Source organism: Bombus vancouverensis, chromosome 1 (genome assembly GCF_051014615.1).
Source record: "Bombus vancouverensis nearcticus chromosome 1, iyBomVanc1_principal, whole genome shotgun sequence".
In the NCBI taxonomy this organism is placed as follows: domain Eukaryota; kingdom Metazoa; phylum Arthropoda; class Insecta; order Hymenoptera; family Apidae; genus Bombus; species Bombus vancouverensis.
The window spans coordinates 17,387,445-17,412,935 of NC_134911.1; the positions used below are offsets into that span (position 1 = coordinate 17,387,445).

Below are 25,491 nucleotides of genomic sequence, written 5' to 3' on the forward strand. Positions count from 1 at the left end.
GTTACTGTACTACAAGAGAATTTTAAATATTGTAAAATTTATGTTTTATGTATAAGTTTAAAATATGTTTTTTTAATTATAATCGTTTTAACATCATTGGTAATTGATTTTTAATTACTATATTATTTGTATATATTTAGGTTTATTACTTTTTAAATTTACTTAGGTTTATGAAAATAAATAGAAAAAAATTTTGAATATAAAACTATTTTTGTTGCACTTATAATTTTACAATAGTCTGTTAATATACACAATAATATTTTGGACTAAAGATTCTAATAATTAAATTATTAAAGTTACAAACAATAGTTAAAGATAGTAACTTCATAAAATACAGACGCTTTTGAAGAGAAAAAGTAATGAGCTCTATTAATTAATTAAATAGTAGAACTTCTTATGTATAAAATATTTACCCTTAATTTTCGAAATACTAATCGTGCTTTACGAAGGCACTTAATCGTAATGTCAATTCTAAATATTTTGCTTATAACCGAGATAATTCCAAAAAAAGACGGGAAATGATTTGAAAAACTAGGGACATTTTAATCGACGTTTTAATTGTCGTTATAAAATTCTATTGCATTAGTATTTGTTGATTTCATCCTTCATAAATTCGTCATAAAATTAATTGCACTTAAATCCATAGTTTACTTGTCATGGTGAAATCTGTACTTGATATGCCTATTTCGTTCAGATAAAAAACAAGTTATAGATAGCGAGAATAAAAATCTAATGATATCTGATTTATATAAAACGATAGGAAGGGTGTAGTACTTATGCATAGACGAAGTAATGTTTTCCGATACACGTGCACACAATGGCACACTGTATGCGATGTATAATATATTTATGTGGGCATTAAAATATGCAGCTAGTTTATATCGTATGACAATATGTATATGTATATACAATATTTGACATGTCAAATAATTCACAAATAGTTCTGTTTTCTCTCTTTTACACATATATCTTTCTTGTCAACAAATAACAAAGGCGTGAAATATGAAACTTTTAATTTACATGAAACAAAATTCTCGAAATACACGCGGTTGACTATTATGCAGTTTTTCTTTTTTAACAAGATTCTTTAGTCAACCCATGTTAACATAGAATTGTACAAAACGATTGGTATTTTTCTCATACCGGTATATTACCTCCATCGTGGTAGCAATCATGATACTGCCTTGATAGAACACGTTTCAGTATTATTACAATAGAGGTGGATACTTTTGTGTGTGTATATATAACTCAGTTTATACTAAGACTACTATCATTAAAAATCATATATATGCATGTATATATCCACACACATATTGTAATATGGTTTTATATATATATAAATACATGTGGAGCCATCCCATTTTTTAATCTATCGTAGTCCACTCTTATATTAATAAAGGCATACTAAAAATTGAACAAGCATACTAAGGCATGTATTTCTTACAATGATTTATATTAAGATTCTTGAAACTGCATAAAAATTCTATTAAAAAATTAATTAGCATATACAATTCAATGATTTGTATATACAATTATGCTATAATTGGGACAGAACTATCGATATTACGTTATATACCGTGCCTGTATCTTAACATATTTTATTAATGATATTTATTGCAAATATTAATAAAAATCTTCTGCTGAAAAAATCACATTCTCTCAAAAATTATGTCGATAATAGTGTATTATATATAAAAGCGTTTCTCCCAGTGCCTTTACCATATTAGTTGCAGACTAGTTGAATGGATTAAAATAGGGCAGCCATTGTGAGTATATGTATATCCATTTCAGATTTAGAAAACTCTCATCTGACAGAAATTGACCATTTGAGAGGTTTGATAATATAACACAAAAGATTTTGATAAAGATCTTTGAGAATATAACACATAATACGGTTGTATAAAATATTCTGAACACTGTAACATTCAGATACTGTTCAAGAATATACCGCAGATAAATATTCAGTTATTAAACTGTCCATTTATAAATATCCATTTTATATGGTTGTATTATTCTGTTTTATATTATTTTTTTCTGTTTAATTATTTCAAGTCTGTCCCATTAGACACCACTGTATGTTATCTATAGCTCTTGATAATTTGAAATTTTGATCGATAATTGGCTACTTATTCAATTTAATCATCCGCATTATTTATAGGTATCCAAAATATTTACAACTTTACTTGCAGATGTTTCGATTTTTTGTAGTTGCTAAAATTCAATCTCTCTTTACAGTAGAAGAGGAGTTTCGTTTAAAACTACTAGTTCTGTGCGAAGTTATTACCCATTCTCTGAATTAGTAAAACTTCCATTGACTTCAGTAACTGTTTCGCATGCAAAAATTCAGTTACTTTCAGAATTAACTTCTTTTGCACCTTCACCATCTCCTTCTTCGCGTGTCATGCTTTCTATTGGTGCCTGTGCATCCTCTACATTGGTAATGTTAGTGGATGGCAATTGTCCTGATTGGACTGATGGAGTTACGGATGGTGGACCATTCTGAGCAGCTCCTTGTGGGAATCCTGTCTCTGCTGATACTAAATGCGATGGCATATGTGGTGAAGCGGTTTGAGATTTCCTACTTTTTTCTCCCTTTCTCCACAACGTTATTTCCTAAAAAAATGTAATTGTAAAAAGTACCTCAATAAAAAGTTAGTAAATCAGAGGCTTATTATTCAACTTACTTGTTGTTTGAAATATCTACGATCTTCCTCATCCATGAGAACTAAATTAAGGTAATATCTAACACTGAATTTTTTATTGATGTCACGCATTGTAGGTGTCAAATCATAGCCTGCTAGAAAGACTCTTATTGGAATAGACTCGCCTCGGACTGGCGCTCCATCCATTATTTCATATTTCGCTATAGTTTCATTTTCCGTAAATGTATGTGGACCTGCAAATATATATTCTATTTATAATAGTGTTCAAATTATAAGAAAGATTATTATGAATATTTTTATGAGAAAAAAGATCTAAAAATTATACTGTACCAGAACCGGTAGTTTCCCGTTTTATTATAGCAATTTCCATGTGTTTAATTTTTATTCTAACCAAAAGAAAATATATTTTCCCAACAATAACATCTTTTAAATGATATCTGAAAAGATATAAATGTAAGTTAATCTTTAAACTCAATATTAGGCATTAAGAGTTACATAATTAAACTTTACATCAAAGCAACTTACTTGCTTTTATTATACTCAAATTCAATATGCAAACAGTCTTCAATTCCAACTTCCATTTTAATAGGATTGTTCATATCTGGATAGGAACTAAGAGTGTGGACGACTAATTCAAGTTCTTTAACAATATCACTAAGTCTTCGAACAATTGTAACTTTGAGAAAATATCTTAGTCGTACATTAGATCCTGTGTAACTTTCAAATGGTTTTTCTACATTTGCAAATTCAAAAGTATATACTGTGTTATGAGTCAGTTCTCCCGGCCTAGCTAATTCCTTAACTAGACTTGTAAACTCATGATGATTTCCTCTATCATAATATAATTCAATTTGTCCAATAAATTCTACTTTTACACCTTGATGCTCCAATTTACCAGCTTTCCTGAGACTAATATTAATCTGCAAATAATAGTGTATTAATTAATATAACCTTATTTGCTTCTCAAGAAGGATTTAAACTACATTATGACATTATCTACTAAAAGTCATGTTTCACAAAAAGGAAATTATTTTTAAATATATTCTATTATAGTTCTATGGTTTGAATTTATCAAATTAAATAAGATAATTATATTTACTTAAAGATATTAAAACATATCAGTCTTTCTCTTATATATATACCCATATACGTTAAATACTGTAATTTTTTGGAATATATGCATATATAACAATATTAGTGTGCGAAAATAAATAAATTATTAAATATTAATATAAATAATTAATATAGAATAGCGCAATGTTGAGTATTTCTTATTTTATCTTATACGGCTATTGGTCTAGAGTTTACGAATAAACACCGTAGGTTATGGATTACATTCTGTACAAATATTTCATTTAGTTTATTTATATTTATTCGTTTAAAAAAAGATTTTTACCTTTCCAGAAACGGTTTCACCGTCATAGTATAACAAGTGGCGCTCTTTTTTACCATCTTCAGATTTAATGTCTGCAGTCTTCCTGGTTTCTGCACCATCCAAAGTAATCTCTATATCAGCCGATTGACCAAACCCAAAGAAACTCTACAAAAAAAGATAAAGTAGATACATCGGGAATATCTTATAATTTCGTAACGAATGATTTAACTGTTCTAAGACGAAGAATTTACTAATCAAAAAGTAACATACCATTTTTCGTAAAAAAGTTTGAGCTTGTATAAATTATCGCACGTTCTATCGTAATCGTGTTCGCGTTAACAAGACCAACGTGTGAAATCAATGAAAAATCCTCGAAGGCAACATTTTTTCACGTAGAAACGAGAAAAGTTGTATTATTTTTTGCTCGCTTCCTCCCAAAAGTCACAAGTAGCCAATATGGCTGCGCACTGTAACCCCCACCCTTACCATGTACTGTCAAACTTACAGTCGCGTGTAAGAATGCGGTAGACAACATTCGAACCGGTAATATCTAGTATTATTTACATTCATTTTTTATTTCTTTTTAAATTCGTTGTTGTAATTGGATAAGACAATGGATTTAGGTTTCGATTATTTCTCTTAAAAACATTTGTTCGTTCAAATGCAGGTGCGTGGTGCGTTCGTAATGCTGTTCAATGGCGAATAATCGGTGACGTTTAGAAATCAAGTTATCATAATCTACATGTGATAACATGTTCAAGTTCCGTTTTCAGTTCATTTACTTTGCACTGCGTTTAAATCGGTGTAAACATACGACAGTTGGATACTTGAGAGAACTTTTATATTAATAACATAATTATTTAGTAACGAATCTACTACTTAGACTAATTAAATAAAAGCTGAGGAGAAATCAATTTTGTCACTTGATATTCATCGTAAACACGTTAAATGTATCATAATGAACAAAAATTGAAATAAAAGTTGATGCAAATTATCCGATTCTGGTGAATCTGTGAAGAGAAATCTGCTAATACTAGTTATGAGGTTAGATTCTAGGTTATTTCCATGTTATTTCATAGTATAAATTTGTTGTAGTGGATTTGATTTCTCACAAATCACAAACAAAATATAATACGCCATATAAAATTTTACTAATATTTGGGTTAATTTTTATTTCAAGCAAAGAACCATGGTTGAAATCTCTTCGTGCGATTAACAGTGAAAAATTTAGTAAATAGCAATAAATCATGGATTATGACTATATGTCTTTTCAAAGAGAAAAGGATGTTCACAATAAATGTTATGGTGGAAGATTGTGGTGTATAAAAGTATGTATATACAAATATTTTATGGTATTAAATAATATGTAATTAAATAATTGAAATATTCTTTATGGATACTAAGTATCCTTTAATTGATTTTATGTTATAGGACATATGTGGGATTATATGTGCTATCTTAACCTGGTTGTTAATAATTTATGCAGAGTTTGTAGTAATGGCAGTTATCCTTATTCCCACAATAAATACTTTATACTCTAGTTTAAACACTGCAATATTTCAGTCATTAACTTTCTTGGCTTTTGCATCTCATTTAAGGACAATGTTCACAGATCCAGTAAGACATGAAAACATGGAGCTAGCATATTTGAAACATACTAGTAATATGGCTTAAACATATTTATAGGGTGCTGTTCTGAAAGGAAATGCTACCAAGGAAATGATTGAACAAATGGGATTTAGGGATGGACAAGTCATATTTAAGTGTCCTAAATGTTGTTGTATTAAGCCTGATAGAGCACATCATTGTTCTGTGTGCCAAAGGTAAATTTATAACATTTGTAATATCTTAGTTATGAATACATAGAAAAATTACAGATATTTTAAATATTTTATTTATAGATGTATTAGAAAAATGGATCATCATTGTCCATGGGTTAATAATTGTGTTGGGGAAAATAATCAAAAATATTTTGTACTTTTTACTGTAAGTCTTGCTATACAAATATGCTATACAAGTGATGACACGAAGCATCATCTATATTATGTAATTTATTTTAGTTCTATATAGCAGCAATGTCATTGCATTCTTTATTGCTATGTATACAACAATTTACTACATGCATAAGACAAGAATGGAAAGAATGTTCTACATTTAATCCACCTGCAACAGTGGTACTATTACTTTGCTTGGCATTCGAAGCCCTCTTATTTGCCATTTTCACGGCTGTAATGTTAGGGACACAATTACAAGCAATTTGGAACGATGAAACTGTATGTACACGATAATTAAATAAAAAATTAATTGTAATTTCAAATTGATTACTTATTTATATCATTTTTATAGGGTATTGAGCAACTTAAAAAAGAAGAAGCCAGGTGGGTTCGTAATAGTAGATGGAAATCCATTCAAGCTGTCTTTGGAAGATTTTCGATTGCTTGGTTCTCACCCTTTACTTCTCCTCCAAAAGGAAAGACAAAACAAGATTCTTATTTATATTCCGTGTAACATGCATCCCAGGGATATTTAATATTTGTAAATGTAAAATAATTGTGATGCATCATGAATTCATGTATCAGCAAGGAGAATGTTTATAATCTTGTACTGTTATTTAACATTCTTATTTTATTGCGACGATTTATGAGAGATACTTAAACAAAACGAACATCCAACATATATATTATAATTAAAATTTGTAAACATGTAAGCATATGATAAGGTATGCTTCTTGTAAAGCTTCTTGTATTAAAACATTTTATTATTGATCGTAATAGCGACAGCGCTAAGTTACTTTTTATCCATCAATATCTACGTGTAATACTGGGACTTGTTTATCGTACCAGCATAATTTATACTGTGAAAGTTAATATATATAAAACTATGTGCGATTGTGTATTATATGTGATAAGTAATATGCGGAACATGACATTAAGTTTATCATATCATGAGTTTTAAGTGATTCGAAGAGTTAATGGATCGACGTTTCGCACTGTTTTAAGGAATATATATTGCACATTGTGATAATAACGTACTACTTACATTTGCGAATAATTTATGTGATATGATATGTAACAAAAAAGAAAAGGTTCTATAAGATAAATTTTATTTCTTTCGATTATAAGCATATTATAGTTTAATTACATTTTCTTATTCTTCTATACTGTATTTCTACGACGATACCTGATTTTTTTGTACAGTTTGTACAAATACAATTTCTTACGTCTACCAATACTGTTCTTATTTGTCTTTACATAAATTATGCAGTTTCTTGTTCGTTATCTATTATTTTTTTTCAGCACAAACTTTTTTTTATTTACAAAACCTATGTTCAACGCCAGTGGCGAAGTCCAGGATTGCACGTTTTCCAATTCTGTCGGCTTCCGTTTCTGCAGGCCTCGAGGTTGCTCTTGGTCTTCAGGGTGGGGACGCTTGGCAGTGGCAAGGTCGTTAAATGTGTGCAGGTAGAGGAAACGTCTCTCTAAACTGTTGTGTGCAGAGCGGCTTTCACTTTTGCTACGACCACGTTCGGTAAGTTTCAACTATGAAAACTCGTAGTTTAGCAATCTTTTTATGATAGAGAACTTCTTACAGTAGACTTAATATCTTGACTTAAATTCTATATTGAATTTACGTTGCTGTTTCATCCTTTTCTTTCCTCGCGAGCGGTTTCAATCGTTACTGACTCACAGAAAAGTGAAAGTAGATTTTGCAATTACTTACGCTTAGTTTAGTTGAATTAATGACGCGTTAAAGTTAATTAAGCTTTAATTAAATTAATTATGAATATTTTTATCCCTTTGATAACTTCCTGTATCGCGATTTTGTAAACGTCGAAATAGAAGAGTTCAATAAGTAAGATAAATACATCTTTACTTTTAGTTATTAAGGATGCACTATAAACTCTTTTTAATCGTGTGTATAATAAAAGAAAACGGACAAATGTAATGAGAAAGAACACAAACCTGTTGCGTGTTCGTGAAATAAACGACGAATGAGCGCGCAGATCACAATTGGTCAGTTTTTTATCGATTACGTACACTGATCGAAGGAGAGATAAGTAGAAAACACGTACCATCGCGAACAATCAGAAAACAATAGCGTTTAGATATAAAGTATACGGTTACGTATGTTAATTCGATAGAAGTCGTGTAATCTTCTCATCGATGTAGTATCTGTGTTATCCACCTGGAACAAATTAATTGTATACTTTGATCTATGTAAATCTTTCGATCGATCAAGAATAGAACAGAATATATTGTCTCGAGGGAATGTCTCCCGTTGATTCAAGTACCAAATAAATAAATAAATAAATTTGTGAAATTTTTGCAATTACAAAGTTTTCTACGACATTAAAATATGACTCAGTTGGTTGCTTCGTATCGCGGCCGTGTCATTAACAATTATTTCAAATAACTTTAATTATATGATTTAGAGCTTTCGTATCTTTTATAGCGACATAGTTTTCACTTTATACTTAGAACATTCTTCGTCATTTCAGCGCTTTGATCGACGTAGAATACAGATCGAAGTATGGCAGCAAACCTTCTTACCTTGTTTACGGTACGTACCTTTACTTCCACTATATCAAGACATTTTAACAATTTATCTTATTATTTCCAATCACTCATTTTAACGAGGTAAAATTATATGAATAAGTGTTTGTTGAGTTATCGAATTTTATGTAATTGTTACTTACATATACTACAAAGTCTCGTCTATTTATGATTCCAGTGTTTTTCTCTTTTAATTTCTTTGGCGTTAAATGGGATGGCTTACGATCCGAACGACAAATCGCTGAAGGATATTCTGTTACCGGAAGGACAATTCGAGGCATTCTACTTGAAAGGGTCGCAGGAGGAAGAACAGAACGCCGTAAGGCCTCCGCATTTACATGGCTCGTTTCATCAGTACAAGAATCCCGCCCTAGTCAGCGCACCGAACAGCGCTGCGTACGGTTTTCGTTTCGATGGAAAGCGCCGTTTCAATTACAATTAAATTAATCTATCGAGATTTGTAATTGAATATAATGCCACACACAGCGTTCCGTGATATGACTCTATTATCTCTCTATTATCATCTAGTTGTATTATGCATTAGAGAGATGCTATTTATTCAACTGCAGCGACCAAGTTTCTCGATTAGATCTCTCCTTCCTTTTTTTCTTTTTTATTCAGGTATATATTACTACATTGTCGAAACAGTGAAAAAAGCGTAAGTTGTTTCGGAGTATGGCTATGTGTACTTTTACGACTAATTGGGAAAAGTTTAACGATAAACTATCTGTGTGCGTAAGAAACATCACCAACTTCGAAGTCAAATTCTTGGAATTACAGCTATACTTTCGATAATTGAAAATAAATTACTCTTCAATTATATCATGTAGAGAAACGACAATATGTATCAAATTCCGTGATCTACGACAATTTACTGAAATGTAGAACGCACGATTTAATTGGAAATAAAAAAACAAAACCTCTGTACATCGTATTAAATTCAATTATGTACTTCGCAATTTTCCAGTTTTCCCTGTCATCGGGACGTTCTGCGGGACATTTTCCAGAGGACCTTCTTTTTTTTGTTTTATTAAAAACAAGAAATTCTCGGACGCGATCCACATTCATTTTCAACAATTCCTTATTATACCAGTTTTTACTATCTGTCGAGCAATCATCTACACGTCGGCGTACCTCTAATAAACCTTCTTAACAAGTAATTAACTATTTGTTTTTATCCTTCTCTGTTCGATTCACCATTCGTTATGGTTATGGTATTGCGATACGGGTATTTGTTTACTATTTTCTTAGGACAGGTATGCTGCCGCTTTCATTTCTATCAATCGTCGTTTGAAACAGGTATCTCGGGATGCGCGAGCGAGTACTTGAAAGTTTGGCTTTTTATCATTACCATTTCTAAATAACAAACGAATAATACTTAATTACTTAAATAGAAATACGCGCTTACGTTCGTTCGTCCAATTGAAAATATCTTACACAGGGAAATTCACTTTCATTGAAATACTCTGTTCAGTGGTGGAATTTGAGAGAATGCAATGAAATAATTTATAATTTATGAGCACACCGTCGCTTTATATATATAAATGAAAAAGAAAAGCAATTTATTATCGTCGTTAACTATAGTGCGTCTGTTCACGGTTCTTTCGCGAAACTACTGTTCGCGATTCCGTACTACCTTACCTTTTGTGAAACAGGGATTCTTTCGTCAATTTATTTTTTCGTTGTAATTGTAAAATAGTACGTTCGATATTTTTCTCACAGAAATTACAAGGCGATTTCAAAACAATTTTTTATCCTTAGCATTCCTGACGACCTTGTTCTTTATGAGGCAGAGATTTTTCTTTTAATTTGCATTTTTCTTTTCTTCATAAGCAAATCCTCATTTTGCCACTTTATTTTTCACGGAAACGGAGATCTTTCCCTATTTAATAAGACACACAAATTTAAAAGTAACCAAATCTAAATTTCGTAAACGCTTCGTGGTTCGAAAAATTTGTTAATTATCATCGCGCGTGTCTTATGGTTGCAAAGTGGTAGCGTGTGATGCGCACCAATTCCTGGTGAGTCGGCACGAAACAGGTAGGATTTGTTGTACACTTGTATTTTTTTCTCGTTGTTTTTCTTTCATTCAAGAGAAAATCACTGGCTTTAATACCACGCACATACGCAAAACAATGTTGTCAGATCCAGTTTAGCGCTGGCGTACAAGCGGGTCCGGGGAGGCTTTAAAAGACGTTGCCGATGGACAGACGTCCCCATACTAGGATCGGTGAAGTGATCTAGTGGGACGTGGTATACCATCAACGACATGAAGATCGCACGTGTGATTACGGTGAGTGGATCGATGCGCGCTATGCACAACACGAAGATGACGGCGCTGCGATTATTTCGATTTTTTCAAAAGGAATCAATAAAAATACGATCAATGAAAAATTAGTGGAAGATAATAGAAAGTGAAAGAATGTTTTTTTAACTTGGACAAAAATGATCTGTAATATCATTGAGATTTACTTTGAATTCGTCTAACGATATTCGTGATGTGGTTGTGATATGATAGAGTGTACTACTTAAAAATGCAAACTCGTTTTATCAATATCGTCTTATGAAGAAAATATGAAGAAAAGAAATGATTAATGACTAGAAGTATAAAGTTGACGGATTTTTTATTTTATTTCCATGATTGCAGATCTGCGTCGTATTGATATCGATGTTCCTCGATGCAGAAGCCGTGCGTTCCAAAAGGTACGTTTTCTCTACGAACTGTATCATATACAGGGTGGTTGGTAACTGGTGGTACAAGCGGAAAGGGGGTGATTCTACGCGAAAAAAGAAGTCGAAAATATATAGTATAAAAAAATTTTTTAATTTTTTCTTTTTTTTTTTAATTTTTCCATCGAGACAACGATCTACAGTGAGATCCGTTATAACGAGACGCGACAAAGTGCACGCGTACCGAGCGAAAATTCAAAGTCGATTTTCTCGAAAACAAAGCCTCAAACGAAAAATTTGTATTCTATATTTTTGACTTTCTTTTTCGCGTAGAATCACCCCCTTGTACCACCAGTTACCAACCACCCTGTAGGTAGGTATCAAAACAAATTAGAAAGATAATAACGTAAAAAATTTTATTTGAAATTTAGGCGATCGCAACCAAAGGATCATTTGCCGCAGTCCAAATACCAAAATGGCACCAACACCAACGAAATATTCACTACCTCTCGACCAGAAGCTCCAAGACCAGAAATGACCCGCAACCAACAAACGTTGCATACAAATATTCCCCTAGGTGCAAAGAAGAAGACGCTGACAGTTCGCACAGATCGTTCGAAGCCATCGCGATCACGTGGTGTAAATCGATACAAAGCAAATCGACGTAGAAGGCAGCTTCAACATTCTGGCGCAAAATCCGGCGTTCATACGGGACGATCGTACGACGTCAAGGAGAACTATATCGAAAACCAGCAAATAGAAACTGTGCAAGGACCTGCGGAAGCTTTCGACGAAGGAGCAGTTCGCATCGAGCCCGTATACAGGGTGACGAAGAATAGAAACATATTGGATTCGATCGTGGATATAGTTAAAAAAATAGTCGATCCTCCAAAACCATTGGGTCCCCTCGTTGGACCGTTCAATTTCCCAGGAATAGGTGATAAGGTGTACATACGACTTCTGGAACCATTAAATTCCAATCATCTGATGATACGATTGATAACCCATTTACCGGCTACAGAAATCGAGTCGACGTTTGATAAAAATATTCTTCCACCCACTGAAATAATAGAACACCCTGAGGTCTCGATAATCAGCCACGAATCACTTCCCCTGTCTAAGGAAGGATTGATCGGCTCGTATGAGCATCATCATAGTGACGTTCATTCGATCTCTTCGGATAGTCTGTTGTCTTCTAGCGACAACGTTGTTCAAGTTTCAAAACCATCGAACGCTCACGTTCAAAACGTTGGACGCACGAATGGTTACACTACAGGGAATCGCAACTTTAGGACGTATAAACTGAATTTCAAACATGGGAACGTACACGGTGTCCAGAAACTCGGACATCATAAAAGACACCCATCTTTGGTTTCACCGTCGAGGAACAATCATGTGAATTCTGTTTCTCCTTTCAAGCTACCTGATCAAGCAAATAAGACGCAAGGTAGTCAGCGAGCAACTGGTTTCCAAGGTTCGGTCGATCGCGTGTACCCATACTATCCATCGCTAAACGAATCTAATAACGAACATTCGAAACTGCTGACCATCGATTTCCAGCAATTGCAGACTCCGATAAACGTTTCAGTCTCGGAGCACGCAACTTATAGTAATCCAACCACTTCGTACGACAGGTTTCCAAATGTCGAAACCTTCACGAGTCCGCGAATTCCAACTTCGATCAATCAAGAACGTCAATCGAAGAATAATTCTAAAGGGTCTACCGAAGATGGTCCGAAATATAGCATCGAGTTTGCAAGTAAGAACATGAGGTATCTTAATCTGGACGGAAGCGTGGAGCCCGCCATTAAGAATAGCAACGATGAAGGTTTCAAGCCAATGGAGCTGAGCCCTGTTCACTCGAAAGTACCCAGATCCGTCGATCCTCATTGGAAGGTTCGCAAGGGAATAAACGTACGACCGAGCGAAGCGATTGAATCATCGACGAGTAAAGCAAATCACGGAGGGTTGCAAAAGAGAAGCGTCGGTAACGGTGACGCGTTTTTAGAGACGATTCGGAACTTAAACGACGATAGGATGAATTATTTAAATACACGGCCACGGCCAAGACCGCGAAGAAGTCGACGAAGCCGAAGTGTTGCTCGCAAGAATAAGGAGATATAAGAATAATAAAATAAGAATGCGAAGTCTGGTTCCGATGAACAACATGAAAACGGGTAGAAGATAAATAATTCAGCGAGCAGCGTGAAATCCGCGTCGAGAAACGGATCGATGGACAATTTGAAGTCGTTGCAGTTGCTCAGGATTTAACCGTTCTGGAGAAATTCGACGAAGATGTGGAAAATCTGAGTTTAAGCATATCGTGATCGTTTCTAATTGATCTTTGCCGCTTTTTTTTTCAATTTGTCTATTTTATACTATATTATCTCAACTGTGATTGCGTTGTCGAGGAAGGAAGAAAAAGCAGATATTTTATTATTTTCAATTTACATATGTACATTTGTTATGCTTCCTTTGGTCAAGTATACTAGGCTAATTTATGATACTCAAGTGTAACTCGAACGAATATGTTTTTGTTTGATTAAAATGTTATCGAATAACTAATTTTTCATATCGTTTTGTATTTATTGAAACTCGTTAGTCTTAAGAAACTGCTGCACTGTTTTAGATAATTGGCAAATCGTCTTTTTTTCATAAATATACAGCACGGGATAGATATTAAGGTTGAATTATAAGATTTTTGTTGCTTGCTCCGATTTATTTGGAACGCGAAATTCCTGAAATATTGAACGTGATAAATTAACGTGCTCTGATTATTTTAAACAGTACATCCGTTTAGCGAGTAGAACTTATAAATAGGAAAACGTAGGAAAATTCAAACCATCCTCAAACCAAAAGAAACGATCGTTCTAAGAGATCTTCGAGGCTATAAAATCGTACAAAAATTGTAATAATTCACACGTGTTTCACGCGTTATCCCTTATCCCGTAGTTCTTATCTTAATTTCCATCGTTGCGTTGATTATTTCACGAACAATTACACGCAACATAAAAGTAAATATTCTGTTTTGTTTCTTTCACTTTCCATCTTACGAACGATTTTCACTTTTAATTGGCGAGCTGCACATGTAAATTAATTGAACGCGTTGAAAAGCTTTTCCAACAGTCTTAATAGCGTATTCTTTCACGGTGTAGCCACGGTTGCATTCAATTCAAATAATTTATGCGTGACCTGTTCGAAAGCGAGACTGTTTTTGCCTAATTCATGGTCATGCTGGAACGATGAATCGCTATTATAGATTACTTAAAATCACTTTCTTCGTACGTTGATCCTCGATTATTTTATACAAATATATCTTCGATACATCGTAATAATCTTTGCTCGCGAGAAGCTAGAAAAACGAAAGTAGTGCATTAATTACCTAAGACACCTAATCGCTACATCGGCACGCGATACACATTGTGATAGACGCTACGTCTATGTCGTGACTCGTTACGTTCGAAAGCAAAGTCCAAAACGAGATAAGATTAATGTGCTTACGCAAAATTATCGCGAAAAACATTCGATTAAGTACATTAATCGTTTAGCTCGTATACATAATTAATGCGATGACGCGCCGTTCTCGCGCGTTTCTCCATTCACGTCAAGCGTGTAATGTCTACATTTTCCTTCCTTTATGTATATTTTCAGTTTACCGTGTCCATTTATCTACATCGTTCATCTATTTTCAAATATTTTGGACGCAATCAAATTCCTCTCAGTTAATGGAGAAATTTCGAAGCGTTAGAATCACGAAATGACGGTTCGCTTGAGAACGTAATAAAAATGCTATAAAAATATAACAGTTATTCAGGCTCGAGATAATTACAATTAACAACATTATATGTATGTTCTTACGTGTTTCCTCTCCATTCTTATTAACGATCTCTGCTCGTTAACTGGACGTGCGTGCAGTACGAGTCGAACAGTTGATTCTCGGTTGGGTGCGGCCGGAGGAAGTGCAGTAGATTCCGCTGTTTCCTAGATGCGGTCAGTTCTTCCATCACTTCTGAGCGGTTAGAAACTCTCTGATCACCCGCAGAGGTTTTTTTGCTTGGAGACGAGTAGTTATTTGGTTTCTTGGAAGCAATTATTGCCGCGTTTCGTGACGTGTGATTCTTCAGTGATTCGATATTTGAATAGAGACGCTAATAAGATTCAAATGGTAATATAGTTGTTGCCTATTAGTTTCTAGAAAAGAACGACTTTATTGCACTGTAATATTCTCTAGTAAAAAAGAAAATTATTATAATTGCTTTTATCTGTAACTTTTTAAATTAAATTACACTTCGTTGAAGATAATAATAGCGTCATACTGTAGTTTGTCATACAGATAAGTTTCTCCTAATCCACATCTTCTCATCCTCTAACATACAATTAAAAAATCTTTCTTAAATTCAGTCAAATTCTAATCTAATCGTTTCAATTACAAAGTGCGTGCAACAGGTTTGCTGACAAAACAACACGAATAAAGTCTGTAATTAAAATTAATTTTAGTAAGAAATTGCAGCGATCATAGCTCGTTCAACATAATTACAAGAATTCCAAACACCGTGATGCGTATCGCGTGCCAAACGCAGACCTGTTGATTCTTTGGAATAGCAACCAGTTACATGGCTGGCTCGCATGATAACAAGTGTAAACAGCGATGTCTTGTTTAGTGAAAAGCAAAGAAATGAGAAGATAGACGTTAGAACACGATGGCTGGGATCCCTGCACGTTGGGCGGAGTTTCTCGCTACATTTTATGCTTCGACTGATTCGCCTCGCTAATTTCAGCTGCATGTATATAAACGTTAGATTTGTTACGATCACGAGCAGAAAGTGTTTGCTTCTCAAAGCGTCTTCGAAGCGAGCGGTATAAAGTGACGAGTTTTCTCAGAATGAGAGCAAAGCTTTTGGTACGGAAAGACATCATTTTGTTTTCGTAGTTTCATATTTTTAAAGGAACTGAACCAGAAGTTACACCGATTAACTCTATCAAGTTCAATCATTTAGTTTCGAAGAAGATAAACACTGATCGTTTGTAAACTTTGGGAAATTTGTAAAAAATGAAATTAATTAATTTCACCGCTGAATGGTTCGGGTTAAGTTTCGATTCGCGAAGGATTTCATTTGTAAAATTTGTATCCTTTTGTTTTAGTATGCCGTTGCTTTACTGGTTTTGTTGGTGTCGCTGCAACAACCAGCTGAGCCGTGAGTATTTGAATTAACATTATTTTATTAAGTGCAGTTATATCGACAGGACGCATAGTAATTCTTCTATGTTTTCGTGTAATAGGAAAAAGGTGATCATCCATATCCCCTATCGAATAAAGAACATAAAGCACACGCATACGATCTACAAAGTCGTGCCGCATTATCACGAAGATACGAAGGAGGATATAGAAGAAGACGATAAACATTATTAGAAATAAGCGGATAATATAATATATAATATAATACAAATAGATGTAAATTACAACCCAACGAGTAGTTAATAGAGCCTACAAGTCATGTTCAAACAGTATTCTATGTGTAACGAGTTTATTTAAATACGAAGTTAAGCTGGGAACAAATTTTGTAAATTTGCACGTTAAAAGCTCGCAAATTTCTTTGTACACAATAAGAGAAAATATACAAAGAATTAGAAACTAAATATTCGAAGAAGATAAGGTCACTTTTTATGTCAACAAAGGAAAGATGTTGAAGAATTCATAATAGGATAAAGAATTTATGAGGAATCAATAAAGAAGTTTATTTCCAAAAACATATTTCTTCGCTATTTCTTTCATTAATGTATATCTGTCATAAATAACTAATAAATAAGGAAAAAGATAAAGAAGCGACCGCGGTGCAATCACAGGCATCAGCGACCGCGTTTCTTAAGCAACAACGGATTACCGGCGCGGCAATGAACTTCCACGGTCACGTTTTTCCAGGGCGTGTCATTCGAAGCGGATTGGCAGACGGAGCATATCTCAACTAGACGGCGAAAGTGCTCGATGGTCCGTGAAATTTCGATGACAATTTTGCGGTTCCACTGTACTCGTTACGATAGAGGGTGGGATATAAAAGAGGAGCATTCTCTACGACGTCAAACGATGTTGAAACGTTGATCCTGACGTTCGACGCTTATCCTCTTTGATAGAAACCATGGTAATGAAAGAATTAGTGATTACAGTGGTGTTGTATATAGAACGCTGTGCAAATATTTGGTGTTAGAATTTTGAAAATTTTTGATAAAATTGCCGCCGAATTTTATAGTTCTGTAATTGCTTCTTTCGAATAACGTGTCACCGTGTCGAATACTGTCGTTCATTTTGTTCTATATTCTATTTTTCAAATATATATTCTATATTCTATATTCCAAATATCCTATGTTTTAAATATTCTTTATTCCACAAAAGAAGATTTACATAATTCGCATAACAGGACTGCAATTTTTACGTCTTATTAACGTTATTAGCCGTTTCTTCTTTCTCCAACAGATCTTCAAATACCTATGCCTTCTTCTACTAAACCAAATCGCGATCTACGGAGTATCCTCCAAGCAGTAAGTAACTATGAAAACTGCAGCAAAAGATTTATTAAGATCGTTGAATGTTCGAGATCGAACAGTCGCACCGTCAGCGTACCCCGCTTTCTCTGACGAAAACGAGCGTCTGTTCACGAGGCTTGCACTCTCGTTTTCACAGCAGTCGCGCTCATTCCCTTTCGCTTATTTGCAGTGTACACCTGAAGATTCTCGTGCCAGATCTGATCAACCACCACACGCACACGAGGACCGTTCTCTTCCATGTTCACGTGCCAACGCCGAAGAAGCCGAAAACTCACAAGAATCACAGGACTCACCACGCGAGTTGGAGTTCGTGGAAGTACGGGCGTCATCACGATTTGAAGGACGAGCACGAGGAGGAACTTGACCACGAGAACCATCACGAGGATCACGAAGAGAAATTGAACGAGAAATGGCCGAAGAATCACAAACGAGACAGACAAAAGTATTTTCCTGTGTACGACCATCACAAAGACTCTTATCATCCGCCGTCTTACGTGGAAGATAACGACTTGAAGGATCATGGCGAAGATACTTACGCGGTTCACGAGGACGTGAATGATATACCCCCAAATACCGAGTCTCTTAGTTATAATTACGAAGAGGGGTACAAAAAGGGTTTAGAAACGGTAACTGGACACGTTCGATCTGGTCAGATGCACAAGTTTCACGATGATCAACACGAAGAACAGGGTGATATCGAGAACGATGGGTTTAAAGAGGAGTTCGAAACCAAAACGGACGCTGGGAGATATTTGGTGGATGATGTAGAATACGAGAATACTAGGGATAAACGCGATCATCGTCGAAGATCTAGGAAAAGGATCCATAAAACACCGACGAATTCCAGTCGAGGAACGAAAAACGATAGTAAAACGTAGAACGTTGGAACGGTATTAAATGTGCAGACGCATGTATGTGTAATGTGATTTTGTAGATACGTGGTTTCTGGATGTTTGTTCTAATTTCTGTTTGTAAGTTTTGGTCGTTGTATAGTTGTAATAAATAATAAGTAAGACAGGAAATAAAAAGGTGGCGATGTTTCAGGTACACACGCAATTTAATTAACTTTCTCGCGACGTAACTATACATAGATCATTCGTGCCGCGGTAGACAATAGATAAAACAATATTACAAACAAATAAATGAGTAACAAATATTTACATTAACATTACGAACGATGTGACGACAGATTAATGAGAGACTAGGACGAGAGGTAAGGGGGCAGGGCGATAAAGTGTCGATCAGCATTCCCCGAAGAACACCAGTCAAGAAACAAAAATAACAGTAATAAAAGACATAAAATCTCTCGGAAGAAATATCTATCTCTTCAGAACTATCTCCCTTAAACGTGAAGAGGTGAAAGTGTCGTGCGATGGGGGGATGCTTGATGGTTTTTTGAAGCGCGGTGACTCGACTTCTTCGATATTCCATACTTTCTAACAGAAGCTTCTCGAAAACAGAAGCTTCTTTTCTAATCGAACATATTCCACGTTTCAGAAAATTATAAACACGTCACCGGTATCCGGTAACTGACTAAAGCTTCAAAAGACTTAACAAATTGATTTTCTTCTTCTCGCAAATGAGATAAAATAAAAGAACCTAACCAAGTACCAAATAAAATAAAATTCGAGTCGAAAGCGCGTTTCGAACAACCAATCGAACTTTTCCAAAGAAAACTACCGTATTCCTCCCAAAATTAGCGCGAGCCACTGGTTAATGGCCGCCCCAGTCTTCGTGACCTCCACCACTGAGACCACCTCCTCCGTATCCACCTCCGAGACCTCCTTCATGGCCGCCACCGAATCCACCGCCACCGTATCCTCCGCCAATGTCGCCACCGCTATATTCGATGTGGCCACCACCTCCACCACCTCCACCGCCGCCACCGCTGCTGTATTCGATGTGGCCACCGCCGAAGTCGCCACCACCGCCCAAATCGTGGCCGCCTCCGATATCACCACCGTAACCACCACCGCCGCCGTGACCTCCCAAATCTATCGGATGACCCACGGTGTAGCCTAGAACTTCATACTTGTCACCACCTCCACCGCCATGGTGGATGTGTTTCGTGATGGTGTGCGTGTGATGAATCGTCTTGATCTTGTAGGGCACGTGAATTACCACATGGTCGCTGAAAATGTTTTTAGGATGATTAGATTTGTATCGTTTCGTCTGTTCGTATTCTTTTTAATGACAGATTTTAACGAAAGCGATGATGGTTTTCCATTCTTAATAGTGGCTTCAAAAGAATTATTTGGCAGTATCGTTTAAATGACTAAGATTTATATTCTTTCAGTAGAAATGGTGGATCTTTATGGAAAGCGACGTCGGTTTCCAATTTCTTGACCCTGATGGTTCCAGGAAGATTCTTTAAACTGATGGTTAAAGCGATGTTATTAAAAGTCCATTAAGGAGAATTTCAGAGTCTGCTCGTGTCATGGAATCAAGAAAATGGTTAGTTTCTACGAATTAGTCCGAGTGATTCGGTAAAAATGAACGGTTCCAGTACGACGAACATCACGGACGCGTTCATTCTTTGTCTTTGTTATTCTTAATTAAGATCATTTACCAAAGTCAAATGTAAAATACGTTTTAATCAGTTATACCGTAATTTTACAAAAATAAGTAAATATCGAAATATTTGTTCAGAAACTAGCTACTATTCAATTAGTCTCAGTCGCAGACTGCTAATTCGAATGTCGCCTCGATACGGACGATTATGCGTGTAATAGCTCGGAAACATCGGCTTCCTGAGTCGTTCAATGGGCAAGAATGAATTCGTTCGACCAGTCTCTTTTACGTTCGATAATTCTCGAGGAAAATTGACCGTCGATAAGCAAAGAACCGTGGAGAAAGTCGATACGCGTGGGTCGAGTCACGGTTCGTTAAACGTATTCCAATTTATAGTGATTTACAGACGCATGTATTTCCGCGTGACTATAGAACGATCCAACATTCGTGTACGCTATTTTCTACAGGGATAAAGCAAACTTACTGTCCACCGTGCTGTCCTCCTGCTGAAGCCAAGTGGAGCAACGAGGCAACCACAAAGACGGCCTGCAAAGAGAGACAATTCAATTAGTACCAGCGTCTTAGAATGCTACTACAAACATGCAAAGTTTTCAAGAGTTTCGAAATCGAGAGAAATTTCAGTGAATTCAGGTTGTTGCAAACGTCTTTCTGCAGTGTTACTATATGAAATGACGATATTTGCATATAGAAACTCGATTGCGTGAAATTTGTCTAAAGCGATCTTGTAATTTCCAATGTGTCAAGTTGTTGGAACTTCTAATTGACAATTACCATATATAACAGTAATTCTGTCAAACTGAACTGAATACTATCGGGAGAATTTTCTCGCTTGTCTATCGATAATATTAAGAAGATATTTTCTCCGATGCAACGTGAGTGTATCAAAATGCAAGATTAACAATCGACGATATTGACCGTGAAAATTGCTATGCACATGTGGATAATTCAGAAAAGCTTAGATTAGGATAAATTTAGCAAAAATTCTCTACTACCAAGAATTCTTCTATGGTAGAGAAACTTCTAAAAAAAAAAAAAAAAACAAAGTACTATTCGTTACTATTCAAATCGAGAAAAGGGCACAAGATTCTAACGATACTGAAGATCCACCCTACGGGTGAACTTACCGCGAGCTTGATCATCGTGTTGCGCCCTCGAGCACCTGTTTCGTTTGTTTAACCGTAAAATAATCAGCTCTGGAGTATAAGCAGAGGAAGAAGTATCAAGTAGACAACGCTCGACGAAGGCTACAGGAGCCAACTACCGGTTCCTTCCTTGCGATACAGTTGGCGGTTTCAACCGCGGTTTTGATCTGCTGTTGGTCGTGCACACGCTCGCTGCTTTTATACATGTACGTGATTGGAGTTGGATAAGAATGAAAGGGAATCTTTCGCAGCCGTAAAGCCGGTGCACGTGAAAGGTGCCGGCTAATAGAGAAGCCGTGGCAAAAAGCGGAGGACCAGAGCAGCCCCTCCACCTGCTAGCTTACCCTTCACCTCGATCTCATCGTTTTGTTCGTTTCCTCTTTTTCATAGTAGAGTTACACGTTCCGATCCGTTCCGATCTGTTCCAATCTGCTCCTCTCCTCTCTTCACCTCGCTCTCTTCTTCTCTATCGCCACCGTTATATTCTTGTTCTGTGGTCTTTTTAATGAAAGCTGGACTTGGCCGGGTGAACGGCCAAGATCAAGATCAGCGTCGTAATACGAGGTGGGTGCTCTCGCGGTTCGTTTCACTCGTCTCTGGCGTCTGGGAACGACGATATCGACGCCTAGCACGATGTTTCTGTTTGTCACTTTTTACACGCAGTTGCTATTAGACACAATCGCGAGCAGTGGTTACGGATGGTCACGATCAGACGGACGCGCGGTTTGGGTTACGCGAGAAATGTTTTTTTGACGTTTTCCAAGATTCTGTAGAAATCGCTTCTTTGACTTCTTTTTGAATTGGATAACTTTTTTTTCAATGTTAGTTTGTGGGATTTTGATGGAGCTTTTGGTAAACTGGAGAAGTTTTCTAGACGAGCTTCGACTGAACTTTGGGGTGCAGTTTGTCGGGTTTCGCTTAGGCGGACTGAAAATCGCAGCGATGTAAGTGAAGATTTTGAGAATTTGATTTCGATCAGGTATTTTAACTTTTAAACCTATCTTTAGTTTCTTTAGTTTCGTTGCATATAACGTGATATTATATAACATGGCCCTAGAATCTAAAGCTTTGAATTCTGAGAGGATCTATGTCCTAGAATTTCAAGCTCTTCTTTTCATTTCTTTCGTTTTTTCCAAATTTCGAAGTATTCGAGTTTAGAAGTCGCTTTGATAGGTACATCTATAGTAAAGGTATAGACGCGTGCAGTGAACGTGTTGAACAATGTTGCAGGAAGCACCATCGCGTCATCAAAGTGAAACCTGCTTATCGATTTCGTTTTTAACAAATCGAAGGAACGCCGGGTCAACGAACTATCCGTCGTCATAATACAATTGCTTGCGATAATCTTTTGTCGCGATAATCACTGTTGTTCAAGATCGTCTTGAAAGCATCGTCCTATCTCCAGATATCAGTCTGCAATTAATTGCATCTGCTATTAACAACCTAGCTACGTGTCAGTTGTATCAAATTGTATCGAGCTTTTGAAAGTTGGATCAAAGAGCAGTACTTTAACGACTCCGTAGGATCGTTAGGTTTTCGACGTCAGATTTATTCTTTGTTTAATCTTATTCTATACAGCAGTTTAATGCAGTTAATTAGCAGCTTAATTAACGTCAGACCAGACTTCACTTAGACGATACTTTCTATGTATTTGCATAATAAGAATCAAACCTGAAGCTCGCACGTTTAATGTCAAACATTCGAGTGTTCTGCGTTTGACGAAATAAGATGCAAGCGTTTAACGTTTCATTTAAAGTTGAATTTTCATAGGCGACTATTTGGCCGGTAGAACGACTAATGAAAGACATCCGATTCTTTCCCGTTCTTTATCCTCCTGTCAACGTATAAAACGTGGCGCGTGTTCAAGAACACATTGCGTGGCTTAGCTGGTTAAGTTGATGAAAGACGTGTCATCGTAAATTATCGAGTAGGAGCTGTGACGCCTTTCGAAATATTACGTGTACACGTCTCGCGTCGTAGTGTTATTACGGTGGCAATTTAGCTGGTATTCGTTGTAATATATTGTAAACTTGATCTTAAACTTGATCCTGTGAGATGATGTCTATCGCGTGAATAACTTTGAGGCAAGAATATACAGCTAGCGTGACTAATATAGCGAGCTCGTATAGACAGCATGATCCTTTATTAAATTCTAAGTGCTACTTAAATTTGTTCACTTCTAAATTCCACAATTCGGTTAACGAAACAAACTATTTATTAATCAATGTCTAACGATATACAGAATGTCTCATTAAATTCTAATTGCTTAAATGTACTGCCAATATGCTGCCATTAATTCTCTTCCATCGTTTGAAGAATTCGATAGAATTCTATCTATCGACAATGTGATCTAAACTAAAATCTATACTGTATACCGAGATTGAAAGGTAAATGCATCGTAGACAGGAGAAAAGAATCTCCTTCCCCGAACTACTCGTGATTTCTATTCTCTGCGATGGCATCGTTTCACCAGAATCGAGGTGTACCCTTTCACGAAACCGATCCGTTCAATCGTCCAAGAGGATCCAGGGGGAAGATCCATAGAAATCGTGGCCGTAAGACGATCCATAGTTCTAGGATCGTGTGTACCGTACGCCAGACTATAGGAGAAAGGGAAACCGATCGCCTCGCCTTGTAAAACGTCCATACTCGGCTGGACCGAATTGCGCGTGCATTCCAACGATAGACCGGGCGAAAACAAAAACGAGCAACGCGTTACCCTTTTTTAACGCGGATCGCGAAACCGTGACAGTGAACTCTCTACTCGAGGAATTTCATTCTAGCCAGGTGAGTTAGGCATGGGCGTGAATATGGGCCCGATACGATCGGTGATATCTCGATGGCTGACAGAAATTTTACAAATGACGAAAGATGGTGGAAAGTAGTGTTCAGTGTATTTGAGGGGACAGGGGTTTGTTTATGAAGCATTGGCAGCAAAATCGTAATTTTTTGTTTGTTTGCATGGGAAGTTTCAAAAAAGTTTCCGACTATAGCGTCTTTACCTGACTATGACCATAAGAACTATTGTATTATACAATGTAAAATTGTTCGTTTTAAGTAGCTTGTGTGTCAGAAAAACAGAGAAAGTGTGAAGTGTAATTTGAGAACTCCGTGAGCAGAATACTAATAAATAATGATAGTACAAAGAAGAAAATTATAGGCATAAGGAATGATCACGAACCAAAATCCACAAAATGATTTCCGGATGAAACGATTACTCAATGTTTACTCGGATTTTGTTTTCGTTTCCTCTTTATAAATATAGTCAAGTATATTAAGAATCAGCGTGCAAGTCGTAAATCTTCAGATTCCAATAAATTATCAATTAACAATCAACGACAAGCTAGAACAATTTATGCTCGATTATTTTATACAAGTTTCGAAAACGAAAAGCCTGCGAATCAAGTAGAGCATTGTAAGAAAGTCAATTTTGATATAAATATCAAACAAAATAGACACCCTAATTTTACTACCAGCAACTAAGAAATAAAAAAGAAATATTTTGCAAGGAAATTACCACGCAATCGGTAGGTAATTTAGAATAAAAAATCTACCAATTATATGCCAATTGTCCAGTGACAAAACTTCCTTCAGCGTTTCACAGAGTTTAGATTCTACTTTATTCACCATTTCCTTGTTTCCTCCCTGTTCCGTTTTTCTTGACGTAATAAACCGTAATTAAGCATAAAATTCAAGCGAAACCTCCAAGTAATAATACGCTTGTCATACCACACCGTGTGAAACCAGGAAGTTCTTCCCCCTCTGACTCACAGTGAGCTCTTTAAGCAGCGTTGTTACTTTTATTGGATTTCTAATAACTCTGTCCGAGTCGATCGTTCGTCGAGACCGATAGAAAGCGATAGTATCGGCCTCGAGGACCTTGATCTTCGTTCGATCGTTAAGCGGTCATCCGCGAAGCGATAAAATATTTCGCCCGATGGAATTCACCAAGATCGATCGCAATTTCGCGTTCCACGCTACCACGATCCTTAAAGTATTTGTGGAAGGATCGCGCC

General features: G+C 36.0%; 7 protein-coding genes across 8 annotated transcripts; 5 read left to right on the forward strand and 2 right to left on the reverse strand.

The window, feature by feature from the left end:
* Window positions 1–790: 790 nt before the first annotated feature.
* Vps26 (vacuolar protein sorting 26) lies at window positions 791–4,448 on the reverse strand. Its single transcript, XM_033327222.2, has 6 exons — window positions 4,309–4,448; window positions 4,060–4,203; window positions 3,189–3,583; window positions 2,994–3,100; window positions 2,685–2,896; window positions 791–2,613 (listed from the first exon to the last, which is right to left on the reverse strand). Exons 1-6 carry the CDS (start codon window positions 4,309–4,311, stop codon window positions 2,344–2,346), a joined length of 1,131 nt encoding a protein of 376 aa, XP_033183113.1. The 5' UTR covers window positions 4,312–4,448; the 3' UTR covers window positions 791–2,343.
* Window positions 4,449–4,463: 15 nt separating this feature from the next.
* On the forward strand, window positions 4,464–7,159 carry LOC117153306 (palmitoyltransferase ZDHHC3). Of its 2 annotated transcripts, XM_033327224.2 has the most exons (8): window positions 4,464–4,581; window positions 4,706–5,082; window positions 5,219–5,366; window positions 5,470–5,655; window positions 5,725–5,861; window positions 5,940–6,024; window positions 6,099–6,311; window positions 6,385–7,159. In XM_033327224.2, exons 3-8 carry the CDS (start codon window positions 5,286–5,288, stop codon window positions 6,544–6,546), a joined length of 864 nt encoding a protein of 287 aa, XP_033183115.1. In that variant the 5' UTR covers window positions 4,464–4,581; window positions 4,706–5,082; window positions 5,219–5,285; the 3' UTR covers window positions 6,547–7,159. The 2 variants fall into 2 exon arrangements, with proteins under 2 accessions (XP_033183115.1, XP_076477687.1); XM_076621572.1 differs by lacking the exon at window positions 4,706–5,082 and having other exon boundaries at window positions 4,513–4,581.
* Window positions 7,160–7,499: 340 nt separating this feature from the next.
* Window positions 7,500–9,518, forward strand: LOC117153308 (uncharacterized). The gene is made up of 3 exons (XM_033327227.2): window positions 7,500–7,566; window positions 8,537–8,598; window positions 8,770–9,518. Exons 2-3 carry the CDS (start codon window positions 8,569–8,571, stop codon window positions 9,031–9,033), a joined length of 294 nt encoding a protein of 97 aa, XP_033183118.2. The 5' UTR covers window positions 7,500–7,566; window positions 8,537–8,568; the 3' UTR covers window positions 9,034–9,518.
* A 1,233-nt stretch (window positions 9,519–10,751) lies between these two features.
* Window positions 10,752–13,833, forward strand: LOC117153304 (uncharacterized). The gene is made up of 3 exons (XM_033327221.2): window positions 10,752–10,884; window positions 11,239–11,294; window positions 11,693–13,833. The coding sequence occupies exons 1-3, from the start codon at window positions 10,861–10,863 to the stop codon at window positions 13,383–13,385; spliced, it is 1,773 nt and encodes a 590-aa protein (XP_033183112.2). The 5' UTR covers window positions 10,752–10,860; the 3' UTR covers window positions 13,386–13,833.
* A 1,435-nt stretch (window positions 13,834–15,268) lies between these two features.
* Window positions 15,269–17,013, forward strand: LOC117153309 (uncharacterized). Its single transcript, XM_033327228.2, has 3 exons — window positions 15,269–16,161; window positions 16,404–16,456; window positions 16,542–17,013. Exons 1-3 carry the CDS (start codon window positions 16,144–16,146, stop codon window positions 16,669–16,671), a joined length of 201 nt encoding a protein of 66 aa, XP_033183119.1. The 5' UTR covers window positions 15,269–16,143; the 3' UTR covers window positions 16,672–17,013.
* Window positions 17,014–17,129: 116 nt separating this feature from the next.
* Window positions 17,130–18,830, forward strand: LOC117153307 (uncharacterized). The gene is made up of 3 exons (XM_033327226.2): window positions 17,130–17,398; window positions 17,731–17,795; window positions 17,971–18,830. Exons 1-3 carry the CDS (start codon window positions 17,396–17,398, stop codon window positions 18,677–18,679), a joined length of 777 nt encoding a protein of 258 aa, XP_033183117.1. The 5' UTR covers window positions 17,130–17,395; the 3' UTR covers window positions 18,680–18,830.
* LOC117153578 (uncharacterized) lies at window positions 18,823–22,903 on the reverse strand. Its single transcript, XM_033327741.2, has 3 exons — window positions 21,458–22,903; window positions 20,797–20,858; window positions 18,823–19,932 (listed from the first exon to the last, which is right to left on the reverse strand). The coding sequence occupies exons 1-3, from the start codon at window positions 21,470–21,472 to the stop codon at window positions 19,515–19,517; spliced, it is 495 nt and encodes a 164-aa protein (XP_033183632.1). The 5' UTR covers window positions 21,473–22,903; the 3' UTR covers window positions 18,823–19,514.
* Between the last annotated feature and the right edge of the window lie 2,588 nt (window positions 22,904–25,491).